The following is a 24,794-nucleotide window of genomic DNA, read 5'->3' as shown; positions in this document are numbered from 1 at the left end:
GAAGGGAAATGAGAAGTTCAGGTATGTACAAAGGCTTACATAGGCATGATGGTGAAGGAACCAAAATCATATTTTAAGCAGAATGTTCAAAAGAAGGATTTTGCTCTAGAGAGACACACAGCAATCAAATAGAGGTGGTTCAGATATGGTCCACATGGCCTCAAACCTAGCATCAATAAACAGACATTAAACGGATAAATAGATGGGCCCAAAATAAAGAAGAGTTTGCGGAAGAGTTTCTAAGAGTTTATTTTTTTAAGATTTTATTTATTTATTTTTTTGTGAGTGAGAGAGAGAACAGAGGGGAGAGGAAGAGGGAGAAGCAGACTCCCCGCTGAGCAGGGAATCCGATTCAGGACTTGATCCCAGGATCCTGGGATCATGACCTAAACTGAAGGCAGATGCTTAACCTACTGAACCACCCAGGTGCCCGAGTCTCTTAAGAGTTTAAAGAATATTTAAGAACTGTCAAATGTAACAAAATTGAATTGCAGAGAAACCCCTCCAAGTATACAGCATCTAAGAGTGATAGATAAAATCTTTCAAATGTCCCATTTTAGAAAAAAAGATCCCTTTTTAGTAAAGAAAAGGAAGTAAACGGAGGCCAGACAAAGAAAGATTCACCAAAATTTCCAAGTAGTAGTCAAGCCCTGGATTCAAGCAGGACCCACCCTGAGGGCATCTGTCCATATCTGATAACCTTGATAGTGAGTTTGAATACGTCCCACACACACAATGGAAAGGAAACAAAGCCTAAATCCCAAGCAAGACAGAGCGCTGATTAGAGACCCTGCCTTAGAACCAGGAATCCTTAGAGGAGCCGTCCAGAATGATAAGGCAGGAAAAGATGTGGCCCACAGAAGAAGAAAGGAGTACCTGGCTTAGCCTTGGCTTGGTCAAAGACAAAAAAAAGGGAGAAGAATTCTCCTGAGCTCCTGTAGGACAAGCCCACTTTCATAAGATTTGGGACTAGAATTCCCACTAGTAAAGGGGCCTCAAAGGTCCCAAGCCAAAAACATTGTTTAAGATGGTTACAAAAAATATAGCAACCCAAAGTGCCTCATAGAAGCAAATGAAATTTTCTCTGGATTAAACATAACCCTCAGAGGTATTATACCTATAAAGTTCCAAAGAATCTAAGTTCATAATACTTTTTTTTAATTACTAAATATCTAAGTAAACACATTCCCATGAACTCCTGCAAGAGTAGCAAACTTAAAAACTGCAAATGGCCCTCCTATTACAAAACAGCTACATCCTAGATAAAGAGCCTATCTTAAGTACATTTCTGGGCTCACAGAAAACAAAGGAAGACTCCAAAACCCCACCTTCCATCTACCAAAAAAAAAAAAAGTATGCTGAAACCAAATCAGAACTCTAAACTTCAAGGCAACATGATAAGGTTTTCTGAAGGTAAATGCCAATACTAGCAACTCAGAGGTGAAGTCTGTTCTAAGCAAGTGTCAAATTCAGGGGGCGAAACCTGAGACTCCTGCCTTCAGACAGATGTAGGAGGAGAAAGCATCATGGTCTCAGGCTAGCAGCGACCCCTGGCAACAGGCCAAGGTAATCACAAATACTCTAAGAAGGAGAACATGCCCACTTTCAACCCCCATTTCTGAAGTCAAAAACATAAAGCTCAAAACCAACAGTCAAATATTTATAGCATCATTATTCATAATGAGCCAAAACTGGAAGCGAATGTCAACAAATCCCTCTCTCAACTATTGAAACGTCAAGAAAACAAAAATATTAGTAAGTAGATAAATGATTCAAACACAAGAAGCTTAACTTACTAGCCATATACAAGGAACCCGATACCTGTTCACATTCTTCTCAAGCCCACATAAAACATTCACAAAACCTGATGGTATATAATAAGCCAAAAAGCAAGTCTCAACAAATTTTGGAGAACTGATGGCATCATAACCACATTCTCTTGCCACAAGTTAATTAATTAAGACTTCAATAACAAAAAGGGATAAATTTTGTCTAGACTTTGGAAATTTAAGAACCCACTTCCAAGTAATTCTGGGAGAAAGATGAAATCATAACGGAAAATTTTAAAATATCTAATATTGAACAATAATATAAAAGGCATTTGTCAAAATTTGTGGAATGCAGTTCTTTAGAAGGAAATTATACCATTAATTTTTTAAAAAGTCTGAAAAGTGTGTCAACATAAAAGGTGAGAGTAGAATAAATATAATAAAATAAACCCAGAAGCTCAACAAAGCCAAAAATAGATTCATTAAAAAGCATGAATAAAATATGTGCAATGCTGGTAAGATGATATATGTGTGACATTATACATTTGTCAAAACCCACAGAAGTATACAACACAAATAGTGAAATCTAAAGGGTCAAAATAAGAAAGTTAAGACAAGTAAACAATATCAAGAATAAAAAAGGGGTCTTGGGACACCTGGGTGGTGTAGTCAGTTAAGTGTCCAACTCTTGGCTTCGGCTCGGGTAGTGATCTCAGGGTGGTTGGGATCCAGCCCCAAGTTGGGCTCTGTACTCAACGTGGAGTCTGCTTGGGACTCTGTCTCCTTCTGCCCCTCCCCCACCAAAATAAATAAATCTTTAAAAAGGGGGTGGTCCTGCAGCAACAGAGATAGCAGAAATTTTAAAAGATAATGAAAGAATATGAACAAATGTATGCCAATAAATTTGAAAACTAAAGCATATGGCTAGAAAAATATACAGCAAACTGACCCAAAATAGAAAATTTGAATGAATTTATAACCATCAAAAAAATTGAATCAGTAGTTAAAATCTTCCCACAAACTAAATCCAAGGCCCAGGCAGATTTACAGATGCGTTTTATCAAACATTCACAGAATACATATCTAAACATATGCGTAGAAAGGGGAAGATCCTGCAACTCATTTTATTATGAAGCTAGTCTAACCTTGTTACCAACACTTGACAGGAACAGTAGAACAAAGGAAACTTACAGGCCAATCTCACTGACAACGACGATGTAAAAACCTAAACAAAATATTAGCAAACTGGATTTAATAATGTAAAAATTATCAACAAGATAAATTTATTTTAGAATGCAAGGTTACTATGGTAGGAGCTCTATTTATGATTCTTGTTATTGACATTAGCAGACTAGGGGGGGATGGGTGAAATAAGTGATGGGGACTAAGGATGAGCACTGGGTGATGTATGGATGTTGAATCACTACACTGTACACCTGAAACTAATATTATACTGTATGTTAACTAACTGGAATTTAAATAAAAACTTTTTAAAAAAATTAGCAGGTTAAGATTAAAGAAAAATAACAATCCTGATAGATGTATAAACTGTGTTTAATTAAAGTCAATAACCATTCATGGTAAAAATTAGCAAACTAGGCATAGAAGGGGACTTCCACAATTGATAAAGGGTATCTACAAACACAAATAGATAATAAACCTTATATTCAATAGTGAAATGTTAAAATCATTCCCTTTAAAATCTGAACCAAGACAAGGATATCACATCTATTCAACATTATACTGGAAATTTTTACCAATACAACAAAGAAGAAAAAAGAAATAATAAATGAAAAGACTGTATGTACTCAAGTTTGAACTATAGCATCACCACACGACTTGAAGTCAAAAATATTTTTAACCTTGGTAGTAGGTATACATGAATAGGTAGGACTTAATTACCTTGCCCATACAAGATTTAGTTTAATCTAAAATGGAGAAGGAAGTGAAATGGCCAACAAGCCTATGAAAATATGTTCAACCTCATGAGTAATCCCGCAAAATCACAACAGAGAAAATATGTCAATTCACCCAATTATCAAAAATGGAAAAGTGAGAAAGTCAGCCGTCATGAGGATATGGGGCTACAGAACTCTCATATAATGCTAGAAGGAGTGTCACATGGTCTTCAGAAAACAACTAGCATTATTTGGTAAAAGTAAATATTCTAGATGTTTTACACCTAAATATATATCCTGAAGAATCTTTTTTTTAATTTTTTTTTTTATTTGAGGATAGTTGACACACAATGTTACATTAGTTTCAAGTATACAACATAGTGATTCTACTTCTCTATACATTATGGTACCAAGTGTAGCTACCATCTATCACACTACACTGTTACATTATCATTGACTATATTCCCTGTACTGTGCTTTTTATTCCTGTGACTTACTCCATAACTGGAAACCTGTATCTCCTATTCCTCTTCATCCAATTTGCCCATCCCTCACTACCCTATCCTCTGGCAACCATTAGTTTGTTCTTATAGGTCTGATTCTGCTTTTTGTTTGTTTATTCATTGGGTTTTGTTTTGTTGTTTTTTTTTTAGATTCCACATATGAGTGAAATCATATGGTATTTATCTTTCTCAGTCTGACTTAATTAACTTGGCATGATACCCTCTAGGTCCAGCCATGCTGTTGCAAATGGCACAATCTCATTCTTTTTTATGGGTGCATAATATTTCAGTGTGCATGTGCATACACACTACATCTTCCTTATCTATTCGTCTATCAATGGACACTTAAGTTCCTTCCACATCGTGGCTATTGTAAATAATAATACAATAAACATAGGGGAGCATATATCTTTCTGAAGTGTTTTCATTTTCTTAGGGTAAATAGCCACGAGTGTAATTATTGGATCATATGGTATTTTTATTTCTCATTTCTTAAGGAAACTCTATACTGTTTTCCACAGTGGCGCTACCAATTCACATTGCCACCAACAGTACACAAGGTTTCTTCACATCCTTGCCAACACTTATTATTTCCTGTCTTTTTATAGCTATTCTGACATGTGTAAGGTGGTATCTCATTGTGGTTTTGATTTGCATTTTCCTGATGATGAGTGATGTTGAGCATCTTATCATGTTAGGTCATCTGTATGTCTTCTTTGGAAAAATGTCTATTTAGGTCCTCTGTCCATTTTTTAATTAGATTATTTGGTTTTTTGGTGCTAAGTTGTATAAGTTCTTTATATATTTTGGATATTAACCTCTTATCAGATATATCATTTGCAAATATCTTCTCCCATTCAGTAGGTTGCCTTTTTGTTTGTTGATGGGCTCCTTTGCTGTGTAAAAGCTTTTAATGTTGCTACAGTGATGTCAAAGAAATTACTATATTTTCCTCTAAGATTTTTATATATTCAGGTCTCATATTTAAGTCTTTAATCTGAAGAGTCTCTTAAACATGTGCATCGGGTGGCATACGAAAGTTTTTAAAGCAGCATTGCTTTTGGTAGCAAAGTTTCTTTAAAAACACTAGCACTGTAAAGAATGAAAATGTCCACCAACAGTTAACTAGATAAACATGTGCATAAAGTGTAATGTGCATTCTCTAATATATATTAGAAAAAAATGAATGAGTTGCAGCTACACATCAGCAAGGAAGGAGGGCAAAAATATATCCAAAACAGACTAAATGGAATATTTTTCATATGTTTTTCATGTTTTAGAGATACAAATACGTGTGGCAAAAACCATTAAGAAAAGCAAGGAAATTAACATGAACTCACGATAACAGTCTCTTCCTGCATACAGGGAGGGACCGCAGGGACTTCTTACTAGTAATATTCTATTTCTTAAGCTGTGTGTTCATTTCAATAGAATGTGCTACCTCAAGAGTTACTGAATTTGCCATCACAGAAGTTTGTTTTGTTTTAAGAAACATCTCACTCACATGAGCTATTTAGAGAGAAAATAAGTATCAGACGGGAATTGAACTTGATACCCCTACGAGTATATATTAACTCTAACATTTCATAATTCCACACCCATCATAGTAAACAGCACAATATGTTGTGCATAAAAACCAATAAAAATGATAACAAACAGTCACTGACTACTGACTTTGGCAGACACTGTCAGTTGCTAACCAACAGCCTTTCTTTGTTCTTCCTTGATAGCAGATTTCAATTTTGTTCTACTATCTACCCTTTCCCCCATGTAATTCAGGAGAGGGTATCCTAGAGCTTGAGGGTCATCCTTTACTTAGGCTAAATTAATCTTATAATCCATTGGTTTAGAGGTAAACATGTGGCCCTGCTTTGGACAAGGAGACATGAGACAGAATCTACTAAGGGATGTCTGGAAAAGGTTTCCTTGCTCCTACACAGGAGACTCAGAAATGCGTAAAAAGGCACAGATACTCTTTTTGGTGTTGTTGTGCAGAGATGTGATGTCCAGGATGCTGCTTCCATGATGCAACCATGAAAAGATCAGTCCCAAAATTACGTCTATTGGTCCATAGTGACCACACTGAGAAAATGAGTTAATTAAAGCTGGAGCCTTACTTCCTTGACTTGTTGGTAAATAACATATCACCTTCTTGTTTCTATTTGCACACTGAAGTTGTATTAACTGACATGCCATGTGCACAGTTTGCTCATCTGATCTAGTATTCTCATGAGCGAAATACCATTATTACGTCCACTGAATGAATATTTAAAAAAAAAAAACAGGGAATTAAAATAAGTTGCCCAAAGTCACACATATACTTAGCGGCAAATTCTAAGGTATGTGACATCAAGACCCATGCTCTTAATACCCTACCCATTGAAGGCCATCGTTCTGTGGCTATAAGGGCTGAGAAGAAAATTCCTGAGAGACCTGAGGGTGTTCCGTTATCTAGCCCTGTGCTTTCCAGGTGTGAGTGAGTGGTGGTGAAGCCGCAGCACTGGCAGCAGCTGAAGCAGCTTCTAGAATCAGAATCCTAGCTATGATTGTCTGACATTGACATCAACAGTCCGGTGGCTGCCTCTAAGCCGGACTCCTTGAGACTTTCCCAAAATGCAATTCCTTGTATTAAATCACTTCCTGCTTCAAATACCTAAAATCATGACCATTTTCTGATCTGATAAATCCTGTACTCAACAAATAGTAAACAAATTCCCCCTTCAATGACTTATACTCCTCTCAAGTATCTAGAAAAATAGATTTATAACCCACGTGGAATGCTGTTTTGTTTCTAAGGTATCCCCAATCAGACAACTTATTCATCTTCTTTCTTACATCAATACAAATTGCTTATTAAACTCCTTAGGGGATACCATGGAGATACACATATATATATACACACTGATGAAGGCTCTTTCTCCACTTTGCTCAGAGAATTAGGAATTTAAACCGCAGACGAGTGACTAACATCCTTCATGGAACATCTCACCTATATGCTTACATGATTTTTTGTAAACTTTTACAAAGAGTATTTTCCTATGGTTTAGAGCTGTTCTTTATTTTTAAAAATGCAATGTTCTAAAAGGGGAAGCAACATTCTGTTTATTTTCTAGAAGATGTGCACAGGCACAGTATGTATTTGCAAAAGAGGTATTCCAGCCTTGTGAAAGCATAACACACCTCTTAACATCTTTAAATATTGTACCAGAAAGTGCAACTGTACAATTAAAGAGCCTGGAACTTATCCTCTGAAAGACCTGGGTTAAAATCTCAGTTGGGTCTTTCTAACTCTCTCCAAAGTTTGTTGTAACATTTAAAAAGAGATAACATGTATGAAAATGTCTGCTATAAGACGATGTATAGCAAGTACTACATAAATGTTAAATGTCCTCTTATTTCTTAAATATGCTGTGGAAGGACTCTATATCAACAACAAAAGAGCAAATTTATATGGAGTAGGAATTCTACATTCTAATAACTTCCATTATAAAAACACAGAAAAAAGTTGCTAAAAATTTAAGTCTAACATTTCGTGCAGATTAGTGGTAAGTAGTCCTGAGACAAGGAAGAAGGAGTAACCCACCAGATGAACTTGCCTTCAGGACTCTTCCACATTTTGAGGACTGAAATTATCTCCTACTCTGTCTTCACTTTTCACTACACAACATTTTGGGTATTCCATCAAACAGAAAAGCTAGGGTAGGTAAACCTCCCTAAATAGTCTACATTCCTGCAGATTAAAAAACAACTAAATAAAACACGAGACAGGAATTTAAGAAATAATATCTCGTCAATTAGGATGTTGGCATTGGTTTGCCAAGTATTACCACTAAAACATGGCTTTAAAAACTTTAAATGGTTATTTAGTATTTAGTGAAATGTGAAAACAACAACTACTTAACCCACCAAAAACTAAAACCTATACAACGGAAGACTTAGGATCACCATCTTACCACTCTTTAGAGTAAATACAGATTTTTGGTATTTTCATGCTGGCACTTAAAGCATACTGTTCCATTTAACTATTTTTATGTATTATATAAGGGTAAGCAGTGAAGAAAGAAATGATTTACAGGTTGGCAATAAATAGCCATAGTGAAGGGTAACAACAAAATTTCACCTCTTTACGGGTCTATGCTTAGGACCCACAAGACCCACAAGAATTAACCAAAACACAGGTTTATGGAGTTAATTGATTTGGCAAATGAAAATTGTATGGTCTGTTACCCAGAACAAAATTTTTCTTTATGGATAATTTTGGCTTATAGGGCATATGATTAAAAGACATTGTTTGGTTTATTTCAAAATATATCTTGAAAACAAACCTCAATTTGCTCTTCACCACCTTTTACTTGACTTTCACCCATTTCTCCATTCTCAAAGTTGCTGCTCTTCTCAACCCACAGCTCAGATTTTTCTACAGTTAGTCGAAGCTGGTCTAGATCTGCCTTGATTTGCTTGTAGTTATCTACATCTTGATTGGACACCAGCAATTGCACCTGGAAACAGAAGAATTTGAACCCTCAATTTACTTATGGAAATTCCTTCATTCCTATTTCATTGATGTCAAAAATCCCAAGTCTTTTAACAAATGTGTTTCAGGTGAAGTTTAATATTTCTAGAATATTTATGGATATTTTAGATATATATTGACCGTGAAAACTTACCAGGAAGTATCTGTGAACACTACCTAATATATTCATATGTTATAAAGAATTATATATTTTTAAAAAGTGAGTCCTAGCAAAGTGCTAACGAGTAATTTAAAATAAAAGATACCTTAACTCTAATTTCACCGTTAAAGTTAATTTTTCCCGAGACTCTATTTGAAAAGAGGTAGAAATACAGAAACAAGTGGAAGAAAATTCTGATATGGTCAAAACCTCATGTTATAAACCTTTATTTTATTATAATTTATATGTATTACATGTCATATACAAATTATGCATAATTATATCTATTTCTATAATTACTCTTGTAATTATTTCATATTTTAATATATTCTTATAAAACTTCTTAATGAAAATCAATGTTTTATTAAATACAATAAATATTAGTGAAACACACATGTAAGCACTTAGGTATTATTCATTAGTAGTCTCAAGATTGATGTCATTCAGATGACAAAGAGAAAGATCAGATCCAAAGCAGTTACTTTCTTTTGTATTTATACATTTTTTCAATCACAAAATATTTATTTCAGTGCTACTGCTTGTCCTATCCAAACTTATCAGTAAAATCTGGGGTCAAAATAACAGCAGTGACAACAAAATTCCTAATAGGTATTTTCCCCCAGTGCCTTCCTAAAACTTCGTGTCTGTCATTTACATTAACGATATTAACTGAAAATCATTCGTGGGGAACTCTTTCTAAAATACATCATGTCTTGGCTTAAAACAAGGCCACATCTGTCTTTAAAGATAGAAAGTGTCTCTAGGAGAAGCCACACAGTCTGATTAACTCTGCAACCATGAAGTCAGGTCAGATGTTATAAACAATATTTCCGGAGCTTCTGCTGTAGCAGCAGTGAGGGCTCCTCAGTCTTACCTGTTTAAATGCCTGTAAAACTTCTGCTCTCTGGCTGAAGTGCTTGAACAGTAGTTGCAGGGCTCCTGAGAGCAAAGGAGGGTAGTCATGCATGATCAGATGAATGAGGACCCGTAAAAAGGTCCTGCCTCCTTCATCATCAAGTTGAACTGGATTTTTCTCCTTTCTATAAAACCAAAAATCATTCTAAAATAACTTATATTTACCAAAAATTTACTCATAAGTGGTTAAGATGGTGTATACATTCTCAGAGTTATATGACTTTTCCCCCCAAAATTGGAAAGTAAAAAGGAAGATCATTTTACTTTTTTCCCTTCATGTAACTGATGAAGAAACAAAGCACAAAAAAAAGAAAAAACAAAACATGAAAGCAGGGATGACCAACCATCCCCATTTGTCCAAGGCTGAGGGGGTTCCCAGGATGGAGGACTTTTCAGGACCTGCACCGGGAAAGTACCAGGCAAAGCAGGATGAGTTGCTCACCTAGACACAGACAAAAGCTATAATCCAAAAACTGATCCAAAAAAATTTCAACTCTAGTATTGAGAAGAGATACTAGGATGGATGTACAGCAACAACTAACTTTGCCCAGAGCCCTAGAGACCTCTCCACAACAGGTGGTGAGCAGCCAGGAAGGACAAGGGCACGTGCACGTGCATGCACACACGTGCGCACACAGCCGTCGCCAGAGCCGCTCTCTGTGCTTGGTGTGCTCAGACCCTGGGGAAGACTGCACTGGATACGAGATCCTTTTTTTTTTTTTTGAAGTTTAGTAAGCTTTTATTTTATTCTTCTTCTTAATATTATTATTATGTTCAATTAGCCACCATATAGTACATCCTTAGTTTTTGATGTAGTGTTCAGTGATTCATTAGTTACGTATAACACTCAGCGCTCATCACAACACATGCTCTCCTTAATACCCATCACGCGGGTTACCCCATCTCCCCACCCCCCTTCTGTAACCCTTAGTTTGTCCTAAGGTGAAAAATCATACACTGATTTATTGTCTCTTCCCGGGAATAGTGAATTACTTAAATAGGAAAACACAACAATAACAACAACAAAAGCTGTCAAAACAATACAAAAACAAAGCTAAACCAAATGTTCACTAGAGATTAAAAAAAATCCTTTTTGGTCCCCTTCTTCATTCCTGTTTGTCTTTCTAACCAAAGAAAATGCAACAAAGGGCTTAGTGTGAAATTCGTTTAGGTTCTCATGGCAAATTTGTAATAGAAATGAATGCAAGAAACTCAATAATTTATAGCTTAGACATTTTAGGGCTTTTTTTGCTTTTCATTTTTACTGCTATTTCATTTTTTAAAAAGAAAGAAACAACTTTAAAACAATAAATGTCAGGGTTCCTAAAAACAAAGGAGGGTAGTCACACCAGAGGCATTTTGCTTTCTTTAATCAGGGATATTTCCAACTGGCAGAAAATAGCTTTAGTTCTCACAAATGAAGTTAAAGATAACATTGAAAGAAGTCACTTTCTTGCCTCAAATTTCTCAGATGCAGGAAAGCAATGTTTTGCAAGATGCAGTGCTATTTATACCAAGGGACTTAAAGGGCATCCGTGTGCTGTCATTATTTGAGGAAAGAAAAGCAAAGAATTCAGGGAAAAGTTCAATATGCTGATCTCATCTCTCTTGTCTTTTTCCCCCTGACCTACCTAAAGAAAAGCTATGCTTTCTCTTCTACAGTAAATTAGCAGCTTTGTTTCTGGTAAAAATTATGTTGGCAACAATAAAGGATCTAAAATTAAATAAATATAGGGACATAAACAATAACAAAGTATCAATAGAATTCTAAGCAAAATCTTATCCACAAGATAAAGATACATAAATGTTACTATACCTTCCAGCAAACATAGTTTCTGCCTGGGCTGCAATTTCATCTATATCAGGAACAATAGCTGCAAAGACAAATGGCAAAATCCATTTGTTATCATATCCAAGTAAGGAGTCACAGTATTTATATCAATATTAGCATACCTAAAAATATTTGTATTAATTTCTTTATGCCACCAAATGTAACAGTTTAAAAAGTCACGATCTAAGTCCACCTAGAGATCATTTTAAACAAAGTTCATATTTTAAATATATATTGCTATAGTCAAAAGATATATTTAGAAGACCAGAAAGCACCATTTACAAAGTTGCTTCACCTGTATAAACATGCATCTATATGCATCAACTCCACGCGCACACACACACACACACACACACACATATGTAAACACATATAATTTAATGGGGTGATGACATGGAAGGATGTTTTTTAAAGAATCAAAATATAGCAATAATGAACCTTGTTACTATATGGTACTTCCAAACAACATGACCCTTTTACCCACACTTCTTCCAAAATTCCATCCCTTCTTCTTATGGGACATTAACTTTTTTTTAATGTGAACCAATCATGATTCCTCACCCATCCTCACCACTAATATTTTGAAGATATCTTAGTTAAAATAACACATTTAAATAAGTACATTTATTTCTTATCTCCAAAGCTTAAAAAGAAAACAGAGCAAGTTATAAAAAAGGAAAAAGAATCCTCCCCAGAAAGCTCTCTCTTCCAGACTCAACCAAGGAAAGAGATCAGGTAAATCAGAGAGAACTGGTTTTCTGAGGGTTCCCCCTATTCTTTACTGACACTTAGAGCTTCTATTTCCAGAAGTCTGGCTTCTAAGAGCCAATAATTTTTATGATATTGTCAATGCAACCACCAGCAAGATTTTCTGGTTCTGCCATATCATTCCTGGAAATAGCCCTTTAGGGTTCTATACTTCTGGGAAGCATAAAAACAACATGGTTGCAAATATACCAGAAGTGACCTCTCCCTTAGGAAAGCTTAATTCTGTCTACAGAGGCATGCTGCCTTTCAGATGGTACTGAGTCAGAGAGCAGGACACGGATCTACCATCCATTTTAACTACACACAATCACTGAATCATTCCTGTCATATTGATTAATGGGTGAAAGAGAGGAGGATACCTGTTATTTTCACGGTGGTTGTGATTAGAAGAAAATTTCATATCTGTGCACAAATCTTATCCTCAGAAAAAGAATTCTGTGACCTGGCTAAATCTTTAAGACAACATAGTTGCTAACCCGCTGTTACTGGTAGGATCTATCCAGAAAAGTGGAAATTTAATATTTCTTAGGTTTCATAAGGTACTTTCGATAGTCACAAAATTTTCACAATTTTTATGCTTTCTTCATTATGCTCCTACACAGAGATAGACTGGCTTCATTCTCACATTTTTTTAAATGTGAAAAATTGACATATAGTACCAGTTCATAACCATGCAAAGTAAACACACACATACACACTAATACCCCCATTTAGACCTTTGAGAAATACCATGTCTTTATTCTTGAGTTGGGCAACAGCTTCCTACAAAACACCTTTTTGCCCCACAGCTACAGTTCACGCTGCTTCTTTGATCAAGCAAATAAGTTCCCTTGGACTTTCACCAAAACAGCATGATGCTTACAAGATTCAGGCTCTGAAGTTGGAGAGACCTCCAAGGAAACCCTGCTCTACTACTTTCATGATGTTTAGCGAGTAACTTAACCCATCTGACCTTGGTTTTCTTATCTGTAAAATGGCACAATCAACAGCACCTCTACCTCACTGAGCTGTGAAGATTGCAAAGTAAACTGCATTCTGAGGACTGAGCACCAAGTAATGCAAATATCCTCCCAGCCATCCTAGGCAAGTCATCTAATGCCCTGTCTGAGTTTCGTCATGTCATTGGCAGGTATTACTTCCACATTTTTGTCTCATGGAAATACTACTGGGTCTGAAAATACGAAAGCTACAGAGCAAATACAGACACAAAGGAGATACCTGATGGTAGTAACGTATCTGGAGAACCGCTGGTGGATGTTTCCATGTTTTCATTGTTCTCTCCAAATTCCTTCTTATATATTGACAGCAGATACGAGATCCTATAATCTAGTCGGACACTCAGGATAAACTACAAAAAGCATTAAAAACATACTTTTATTTTTTTAGCATAGTGGTTAAAACTACAATTCATTACATCAAGAACATGTCACATGAACTAATTAGAAATCTCAGTGGCATACATGCTTATCAGTCATAAAGCTAAGAAAAGTGATACATTTCCATTAGCCAATGTCAGGAAGATCCCAAAGCAGATTTTTAGGAGGAAGAAAACTTGACTTCCCATGATTACTCTGTGAATAATCCAGATAGAGGTATCCAATGAGTCTGGCTGAAGAGGTAATGATTTTTTGCACTTTGCAGAGTTACCATTGGTTCTGGGAGGAGAGTGCTGGAGCCGTGACCTTCACTCGTGCACAGAAAGGCCAAAATTTCAGGTACAATAGTGTGGATTCTGGCTACACCACAATCAGTCTTGGATCTGGACTACAAAAGGACAGCTGAAGTAACAACAGCATCCAAATACACCATGGATTCGCCTCATTGGTGCTTGTGTTTCCTTAGGTTGTGTAGTTGTCCTTGTCTTCCTTAACTAACACATTGGCGGAAACTAAGTGCCAATAAGGTTCTGGGCTATGCTAGGCACTAGGAAGAATGCAAACACTTGAAGCCCGCTGGCCTCAAGAAGCCGAAGTCTGAGATGGGAAAACAAAATACAGCGTTGTTAACATAATTAGAAAAGCATCGAGGGGTAAATCATGTAGTATAGAAAATTCAGTGGAGATCAGAGAAAGAAAAAGTATGTGCTATTGATTTCTGAGTGGAGAAGGGAAACAACAGAGAAGTGGTTTTATATACAGGGTTCCCTTCCATCCCAGTTTGCCCGAGATAAGCCTGGTTTAACCTTTTGTCCTAGCATAATTAATATCCGTGTCCCCTACACTGTCAAAAGAGCCTTGTTTGGACAGTGAGCAGTAATGGTCATGCGTGGTACCGTCTGAACTGATCTCCCAGTATTTCTGTGGCTCCTGAAGCAACCCCCTCCCTCCCCCGCTCCTTCCTCCTGTCATTCCTTCTCACACTGCTCTGTTCCAGAAGCACTGGACGTTTCTCTCCAGCCTTCTCACATGTGTTCAGTGTCCCCTTTACTTGGAATATTCTCCTCCAACCCAGCATAACCAGTGTTTGAGATATCCTCCAAGATTCAGTTTAAAATGAAGCTTTTTCTGGATCCCTGTCTAAATCCATTTTTCTCCTTTTTGCTCACTCAACGCATTATTTACACCTACCTGTCTACTGTCGACCTAATACTTCTATTATTTACTCTCTGTCTCTCTGTGTCTTCCTCTCTTCCTCTGCTCTGTTAGCCCTATGCTTCTTATGGGCAGCAAACATGCTCCATGTCAGCTACGGTCACCTAAGTTCAACAAGCATTTGCTAAGCCAGGAACTAAGAAAGGTGCAGAGGGTACAAAAGGGGTGTCGAGGATAAGACCTGCCTATGAAGAACGCATAATGTGGAAGGAAAAGCAAACACCAAAGAGTCTCTTTTATTACCATGTGGTAAGTGCTGCAACACACCTTGGTTGAGTGGACTGTAGTTAAGAGGATTTTCAAAGCAGGGGACAGATCGTGGGAAAACAGAGCTGAGAAGGGGCCATTGGACTTGATAGCCTTGGGTGGGAACAGAAACTAGATGGCAGGTGCTTGAAAGGAAAGGTTTAAAAAAAAAAAAAACCTATGTAAAGAACAGATTAATAAGACACTAATTAGTGAAACTCTTATTAACTTTCAGTTGAAGATTAGTGCTCATAGAACTGTATTTTATACATATAACCAAAATTAAAACTTTGAACGTATAATATATTTAATGGTAAAAAATAAGTGGAAGGTAGGAAAGGGGCAGAGGGAAGAAGAAAAACAAAGACAGAGAAAGACAGTTGAGAGAGGACCAAAGACAGACAGAGGGAGGGGGGACACGTGGGTGGCTCGGTAGGTTAAGCGTCTGACTCTTGGTGTTGGCTCTGGTCATGACCTCGGGGTTGTGAGATCGAGCCCCAGGTTAGGCTCTGAGCTCAGTGAGGAGTCTGCTTGAGATTCTCTCTCTCATCCTCTCCCTTTGCTCCTCTCCACCCACTTGCTTGCTCCTTCTCTCTCCCTCTCTTTCAAATAAGTAAATAAATCTTTAAAAAAAACAGAGGGAGAGAACAAGAGAGATAAATAAGAAGAGAGATACATAAAATGATGGGAAAAAGGAAGGAAGACCATGTAAAGAGGAAGAGCTGGCAGAAAGCAGGAGACTTGTGTAAGGAGTGTGGCTCCAAATAAATTCTTTTTTTTTTAAAGATTTTATTTATTTGACAAAGTGAGAGAGAGAGAGCACAAGTAGGGGGAGAGGCAGAGAGAGAGGGAGAAGCAGACTCCCCACTGAGCAGGGAACCTGATGTGGGACTCGATCCCAGGACCCTGGGATCGTGACCTGAGCTGAAGGCAGATGCATAACCGACTGAGCCACCCAGGCACCCCCAAAGAAACTCTTGAAGAGGTGTTCTAAGAAAGCAACGTATTCAAGAGCAGCATATAGGAACACATGGTGAATCACACCCTGACATGGCAACACAAAAATCGGAGTGAGAAAAGAGGCTCAACAAGAAATACATTAAAAACCCAAAAGATGGGGAGCCTGGGTGGCTCAGTTGGTTGGGCATCTGCCTTCGGCTCAGGTCATGATCCTGGAGTCCCGGGATTGAGTCCCCCATCGGGCTCCCTGCTCAGCGGGGAGTCTGTTTCTCCCTCTGACCCTTCCCCCTCTCATGCTCTCTCTCTCATTCTCTCTCTCTCTCAAATGAATAAAAAATCTTAAAAAAAAAAAAAAAAAGAGGCAGCAAGGAGAGGTCAGCCCTCATCTGCCCCACAGCAGTATCTCCATCTCCTGGTTTTTTAGCAGATTGTTTTTCAAATGCTGATCTTCTGTAACTGTGGACCAAACTGAGGTCACATATCTTAGATGTTGTCCCATGAGTAGGATGATGTAAGTTATGGGCTCTTTCAGTCCACACGTCAGGTGATCATTACCGTTCTCAGTTTAAGAATAGGAGAACCAAGTGATTTTACAGGGTCATGAACACAGGGTTGGGAGGCCTGCGAAAATTTCTCAGGATTCAGCCTTTGGAATTTCTGGAGGAACTGTGAAACCTTTTACGATTATAAATCTAATTACTTTAAATAAAAATGTACAGACCCTTCCAGGACTACTAACCCACTTCTGGTAGCTCAGTCTACATTAAATTATGATGAAAGACTTAGTAAACTGTATCCAGAATCTTAATAGATCCTTGAAAACTCCAGGCTTCATTCTCCAAATCTGGAATAAATGCTATAATTAAAGCATCATAAAACTACTTTCCAAACTTAAAAAAAAATGCTAAGAATTCACAGCTACAGTAACGGGGAATTTATTCACTAAACCAGTGGGCATGAAATAATCATTTATCTCCTTTAAATTCATGGAGCTAGGTTTTAGACTATATCAATTTTAAAAACATGTATTATTCCTAGCCTCTTAGAAACAAAAACACAGAGATAGTCACTTATATAAAATACTGAAACCAATTATTAACATTTTTGTTAATAATAAATAAAATTTTATTTGAGTTTCTTGCTACAATGATAAATCTGGATGCCTAGAATTACATGTCCAATTCAATTAAAAATAGAAATAGAGTTAGAATTCAATCTCAGCTTGCCTGCTCTGAAATCCTGAAGTGAAGGTAAAATGAAATCAGGGTCAATACTAAATGAGAAAATGCATATGAAAGAGGTTTTGTCAACCTCAAAGCACTCCACAATTGTTAGATACCACCAGAAATACATTTAATGGAAATGAACACATGTAACTAATATGTTCAATAGTATCATTAACTCAAAAGAAATAAATTAGATCAATAGCATTTCAGAATATTTCTACAGTGATTTGGAACAAAGAGCGTAAGAAGTTAAACAGAGATGCACAATTAGGTATTTGTCACTTCACTTCCATTATGCAACATACCTGCAAAATCTCAATGATCTTCAGTTTGGTGTCCATCACGGTCACATCTTCATGCTCTACGGGGCTCCCCTGCTTGCTGGGGTGGATGCTGGGCGGAACGTCGGGCACACTCATGGGGAAGATAGAGCCTCTACTGAGTACCATTTGGGTCATCATCTCTCCCACCCCGTGGATGGTTCTCATGACATTGTTTCCTGGCACAAGAAAAGTCTTTAAGTCAACACACATGACACCTGGAGAAACAGGTGTACTAACCAGTTGGTCAGAACCAGACTGCAAGCATGACAGCAAAAGTACTAAGATAGGAAAGAATAGCACCAGCACTGCTCTGGCTCTTTCTTTACAAAGCTCAGATACTGCAGACACATTTCAAAATGGCAGATTTTAAAATTTTTTAATTAAAAAAAAGTTTAAAAAACTTTTCTCAGAAAATGTTTTCCAATGATGTACCACAGTGAGTTTCCCAATGATGTACCACAGTGAGTACAATGATGTACCACAGAGGTAGCTCTGGTAACATCCAAGTCAGGTCCTTCTGGAACGCAGGAAGCCCTACCAACTCTCACACCAATAGGCCCCAACCTTTACAAAAATGCAAATGAACTCTACGATAAATGAGCTGCAAGTGAGGATACAGGCATTACATGAAAACATGGAAGTGGTGACGAGCATCCTAATCCTACCCTCAAATCAAGGACTTCATGGCTTTGCTTTCATGATGCTTGTGAAAAGAGCTTGTGGGCAGCCTTGCTATGACTTCATTTTAAGAAAAAGAAAGTTTTATCTGGGAAAGAAGCATGTGTTTGCCAATACACTTCCCATTCCTTCATCCAGTTGGAATAAAAAATCATTATTCAAAATCCACAAAACGAATGATGTTTGAGGTAATTATGAAAATACATTAGCGACAAACACGATCATTTTCAAAAAGGGAACACTCCCCTTCTATGTCTTCTTGAGTTTTGGGAGGTTTTTTTAGAAGGTAAATTCCCTAATCTTTTTTTTATTATGTTTAATTAGCCAGCATATAGTACATCATTGGTTTTTGATGTAGTGTTCAACAATCCATTAGTTGTGTATAACATCCAGTGCTCATCACCACACGTGCCCTCCTTAATACCCATCACCCGGTTACCCCCTCCCCCCACTCCCCTCCCCTCTGTAACCCTTAGTTTGTTTCCTGGAGTCCAGAGTCTTTCATGGTTTGTCTCCCTCTCTGGTTTGACTTCTCATTCATTTGTTCTCCAATAAAACTGCACATACATTCATTCCTTCCACTGACCACGAGCAGCTGTACCAAAGGATCCTCCTGACACTGCTCCAATTTATGTTCTCTGGCCTGACTGTTGTTTCTCACTTCTAAATTCCCTCAACAAGCAGCAAGGATTCAAAAGAACAATTGTCTACTTTTCTTTCAGAACAGTGGTCTTTGCTTGTGTATGTTCATGGAGCTTTGCCTCAAGCAAAGGCCTAAGAATCTGGCAAATAATTTTCCTTCCCCTGAATGTCTCAGGGTGTAAACCAAGAGAAAGGGAAATGGAAATAAGATGGGATGAGATAAAACTCTCGGCTCTAAGTGAAGAGTATAAACTGTAGGGATACTACAGGATCAAAAGGCAAACAAAGAAAAGGAAAATATTGAAAGGATGACTCAAAAAAATCTTGATGGTCTTGCACAGACCAAACCACAATTATTATCAAGCCACCAGTAATCACTGTGAAAAGTGAAATGCTTTTTAAAACTTATTCTTATCCATATAGGAAATTCGTATACATAAAAGAGGGTGGTGCTCAAATAGTACATTTTGGAGTAGGCAGAGAAGTAACATCTTTTTCCTAGAGTGGCATCTTCAAGGCAGAAATTAACTGGTTTTCCTTCTGAGAGTCTATGAACTTTATTTGACTGCTGTTGGCATAAACCAAAAAAGGGGGAAAAGAAAAAATGTATATGAAAGGTAATTTCCAAGTTTAGACAAGATTGAGATAAAGGATTTGAGAGAGTCCTATTTTCTAGGAGAACAACCTTGAGGCAGAATGCTTCATTTTCTGCGGTTCCCAAGCAATCACCGCAATTGACTACTTCCAAATCCCTCCACTGTTCGCTACGTGGATTGCACGGATGCACTTCTGGTGGTTGGCAATGGTTTTAGGTCACCAATGTTTAACCAGTACATTTATCCGAATCTTGATTCGAGTATGTATATGTGTTAGCCTCCAAGAGATGCTTTCTCACCACTAACACAGAACAGGCTCCTTTATTATTCCTACCCGTGATTCATACAGAAATCCTTGGCACCCACAGTGTCTGCATCTTATTTAGATTTGCATGGAAAATAATCATTTAATCCAAATGATTATTACACAGAAATTTAGCCCAGACAATTATTTTCCCCAAATATAGATCCTGTCACCAAGAAATTAAAATCTAGAGGCCAGAACCATAATAATATGTAACACATGTTGTCGATGACATGGGGGGTTCATTCCCGTTCTACCACATCCTTAGATGCCTGTGGCACGTGGTCACCACAAAACTCTCCTGACATCTCCATGTACGGCCAATTTTTTAATTTGAGAGGTCTCAAGTTAAAAGATGCTATATTTTCTGGAGTTGCTTGGTGGTGATGAGAAGTGCTTAAATTGTGAACTATCACAGCTTGGAAAACATAAGTCAAATGCCACATAAATCACAAACAGGCAAGTCTCCCAACTATCCATTTCTCCAGAGAAAAATTTCTGATTCTAGACTGTTGAGATAAGTCAGAGGCCATCAGTTTTTAACACTGCCAAAGAAGAAATCCTACCATTTCTCCTCTCAATCATAATTAGTTAACACTACTAAAAAGGCTACTATATTACCATAAAAATCCTCTCAACAGACTAACCCCTAAAAAAATCAGCTTTTCTATGTCTTTTTCATTAACCCAGCAGCCAGAATTTGGATTTATGTGTAAAGGGTGTTGAGAGAGTTTGAAAATATGGGAGTCATCTTTGTTAAGCAAAAGTAAGAAAGAAGGAATTGCTTAGAAGTAAAAGCAGATGGGCTTTTCAGGTTCTTTTATGACATGATTGTATGGATAGTTTTACTAATCCTAATTTCGTCAAGAGAAAAACCTGAAAGTAAACAGGTATACTAAATGCATAACAGGAATGATGGCTGGGAGTGGCTGAGAATACATAGTTTGTTTCTTTGTTTCTTTGATGGTTCCAATGAGTCAAGTTCCCACTAAAATTCCAGAGAAGATCCACATAACATGGAAGCTGAGCTGACCATGATTTAACTGTACCTATTCAGAAGTCATATTACTGCTTGTGAGCATTACTGCACTCAACAATCATTAACAGTTATGTGGATTTCTAGAAAGCACAAGAGATATAATAGACTCTTACTCAATTGAAATTTACCTTATGACTATTGGTATTTTATTTAATTTAAAGTCATCTTTATTTGTTATCTTTTTCTATTAGAAATACATAACACTAGAAACAATAATTTGAATTTTCCAGTTGTTTAGATTTCAAGTAGACATTTCTGGAACCTTCTCAGCATTTATAAGAGATCATAGAAATATTCAATTAGAAGAGTTTTGTGAATAATTGTTCACAGCAATTTAATTCTTCTGTGACTACTAAAGTCAGCTCAATGTGTTATAATAGAAGCCGAAGAATGGATAACCCAAAAATCATTCTTCCTTCCCTGAAACGTATTTTCATAGTTGGATTTGAAAAAAATGCATCTGCTGTTATAATAATTCATATGAAACAGTATGATGTTAAACCATAAAGACATGACTCAGGAAATCTTCCTACTTCCCATCCCTGCTTAGCAGCTCCTTATAAACCTCCACTTGCTGGAAGACGCCTACATTTTAGAACTGGAGTGGTTTTCTATTTTGAACATTCTCTGGAGGAAGCACTGCTTCCTCCCAGTGGTTGAGGGTCTGTTTATAAAAAGACTTTTCTATGTGCAAAACAAACAAAACAAACAAAAACATTAACACAAGATCAAAGCCTTAATGAACCTAGCGATACAAGCAGAGCAATGGGTACCACGGTTACCAGCCTGGATTAAATGGAAGATCAAGACGTAACACCCTAAGAAGACATAGATAACAAGCATTCCCAGTTCAAAGTTAGATCATGGGATTTTAGAGAGCTAGATAATCCAATCTCCATCGGGTTTTTAAACTTTGTGCTGGAAACTGCTGTTCTGCTTGGAGTTCTCTTAACTAGATGGTCACTTTACTTGCTTTCTCACTCCTTTATGATTTCTGGTACAATGTCACCTCCTCAGATGACCTCTTCTGGCCACCCTCTCTAAAGGAGGACTGCCATCACTCTGGACCCACGCACCTGCTTTACATTTCAGTCATGCCATTATTCACCATCTCACGTCATATTTTATATTTGTTTATGTGTTTATTGTATATTCCCCTCAAAAAAAAAGAAAAAAAACACATGAGCTCCATGAAAACTAAGATCCTGCCTAGTTTACTGCTTTGTCTCCAACACCTGGAATCATGCCTGACACACAGTAGTCATTCAATAAATATTTGCTAGATTCATGCACTAATAAAAGAAAAAAGATTTGATAAATGAATTATTAAAAATGAGATTGACATTTTTATTAAAAAATTGGATCTTATTATACTAAAATATTCCATCTTTCATCAAGGTGAGTTTTTGCTTGCTCTCCTTTATATTTTCCCAAATTTTCTAAATTCAAAAAGCATATATAATTTCCATGTTACTTGAAAACTTATTCATTAAAAAGAAAAGAAAAAGTAATAAAAGAGATACCAGTGAGATAAGGGGAATCATGATCTGCCCTTATCAAGGGCAAATCACATCCCATGTACTTTGCTAGGCCACATAGACCCTCACGGTAGGGTGAGGGCTTATGGGACCCAGCCTGCTTTACTCAGCCAGAAAGTGGCAGAGCTTCAGATAGAGGTCAACAAATACCAACATGCAGCTTTTTTCCCTACACCATACTGCTTTGCTAATAGATCATCATCTTAAAAATTTCCAAAGATTTTATACTAGAACTCAGAAAACCTACCAAATGCAGAAAGCAAAGATTCTCCTTTTTTAATAGTTTTTTTGTTTTTTTATTATGTTATGTTAATCACCATACATTACAACATTAGTGTTTGATGTAGTGTTCCATGATTCATTGTTTGCATATAATAGTTTTGTTTTTTTTTTTAAATAGGCTCCATGCCCAACATGGGGCTTATACTCACAACCACTCACAACCCTGTGATTAAAAGCTGCATGATCTACTGACTGAGCCAGCCAGGCGACCCTCAGAAAGCAAAGATTCTAATTAAAACTGTGTATAAAAATGTGAAATTACTATTAATCATATAATGAATTTGGTCACATTATCCCCAAGCGAACTTATCCAACCAGTTTTTATTATTTATGATGGGCTGCACACTATTCGGAGCATTTTATTTGCATTGCACAATTTAATTTTAAGGGCAGCTCTTGCTCAGAAAGTAGTATTAAATAACCAGTGTTCATCTGGGACAGTGGGGGTGGGAGGACATGGGAAAACATAAAACATATCCATAAAAATTTTAAGAAAAAATACAAGGCAGTTGAGATAGTTATAGTATAGCAGGGGCAGTGTGAAGATTGCTTTGGAAATTTTTTTTTTAATTTAGAGAGAGAAAGAGTGCACACAAGCAGGGGGAGGGACAGAGGGAGAGGAAGAGAGAGAATCTCAAGCAGACTCCACACTAAGCACCAGAGCCCAACGTGGGGCTCAATCGCATGACCCTGAAATCATGACCTGAGCTGAAATCAAGAGTCGGATGCTTAACCAACTGAGCCACCCAGGCGCCCCTAAAAATTTTTTTTATTTAATTTTGTAAATCATTTTAGGGTGAGGAGAGAGAAGGGCAGCTTCACTGAAGAGACACAGTTTTGAACTAGGCTTTGAATGCAGTTGAAGATTTAGATTAGCATGATCTTTCTCAAATTATTTCACCATCCTGTGTACACACTCTTAATCTAACAAAATATGTTCCAAGTCCTGTGAGAATAAGATTATATAATATGTGCAAAAAAGTCATGAAGAATAAAAAAAAGTATCATATAATTGTAATGTATTTACCTCAAAATGAAAAGTGGAGGACATATGCGTGCTTTTACTACATCTCTGAAAAAAAACTGTTCTCCATTTCATCATGTTCTATTAGAGCGGCCACCATCCTACTAAGGAATGTGTGGTTACATCACAGCTCATTATCTCTTACACGCTGGATTGACTGACACACAATATCATTTCAAAAAGGAGAAGTCTTTCAGAGAAGTGGTTTATAAAGAATACTCAGTGGACAAAACAGACCATATGACACCTAATTTTCTTTATTCTAAATAAATACTCTTTGAATACAGTATGTTGATAACCCATTTACACATTCCAACTTTCCAAAACCTTAGAATTAGAACAAAGTAAAACCTATTGAACATATGTTACCAAAATATAGTAATGTTATCATCCATCTTTTTTTGAATATCAAGTAGACTGCTTAAAAGAAAATTATTTCCCATCCCACCCACACCCTAAAGAAGTGTTATTCAAAGGATGAATTTAAAAAGCACTTCATACAAAACAGTGGTTGAGTTCTACATCCTACTTTGGATTTCATCACTGTCAAATACTGACAAAGGCATTTCAATATTCCAAACCTCAAGATTTTAATTTGCAAAGCTGACTTTAATTCTTAACAGCTGGTAATCTAAGTAATAAATGAATTTACATACTGTTTTACAATTGAGATACAATTTAGATACAATGAAATGCACAGATCTTACATGAAAGGTTTCAGCAGTTCCGCTGAAGAAGGACACACACCCATATAAACCACATGTCGTCCAGATACCAAACATTTCCATTACCCCAGAAGCTCCTTTGTGCCTTTGTCCAGGTCCTCTCCTCTACCTTCCCCCTCACCACCACCACCAAGAGCAACTACTGTTCTGATTCATCATCACACTATAGACACGTGCACTGAATTATGTATAGTTTCATAGGTATGATTTTAGTTAAATGATCATAACCAAAGAGTAGCAGTACATCAATCATTGTTAAAGTG

At 37.0% G+C, this 24,794-nt stretch overlaps 1 protein-coding gene across 1 annotated transcript in view; it reads right to left on the bottom strand.

Annotated features, from left to right (window-relative positions):
• The window catches only part of ITPR2 (inositol 1,4,5-trisphosphate receptor type 2), a 497,992-nt gene that overhangs the window by 292,861 nt on the left and 180,337 nt on the right, over nucleotides 1-24,794 (bottom strand). Inside the window, exons 22-26 of the mRNA XM_025879725.2 lie at nucleotides 17,686-17,879; nucleotides 13,576-13,705; nucleotides 11,575-11,632; nucleotides 9,718-9,883; nucleotides 8,496-8,669 (exon numbers count right to left, since the gene is read on the bottom strand). Of these exons, the coding sequence (XP_025735510.1) occupies nucleotides 8,496-8,669; nucleotides 9,718-9,883; nucleotides 11,575-11,632; nucleotides 13,576-13,705; nucleotides 17,686-17,879 (722 nt within the window). The remainder of the gene's footprint in view (nucleotides 1-8,495; nucleotides 8,670-9,717; nucleotides 9,884-11,574; nucleotides 11,633-13,575; nucleotides 13,706-17,685; nucleotides 17,880-24,794) is intronic.

Source organism: Callorhinus ursinus, unplaced genomic scaffold, assembly GCF_003265705.2.
Source record: "Callorhinus ursinus isolate GAN/ISIS: 27379988/994484 unplaced genomic scaffold, GSC_fseal_2.0 scaffold27, whole genome shotgun sequence".
In the NCBI taxonomy this organism is placed as follows: domain Eukaryota; kingdom Metazoa; phylum Chordata; class Mammalia; order Carnivora; family Otariidae; genus Callorhinus; species Callorhinus ursinus.
This window is presented reverse-complemented; position numbering and strand designations above follow the sequence as displayed.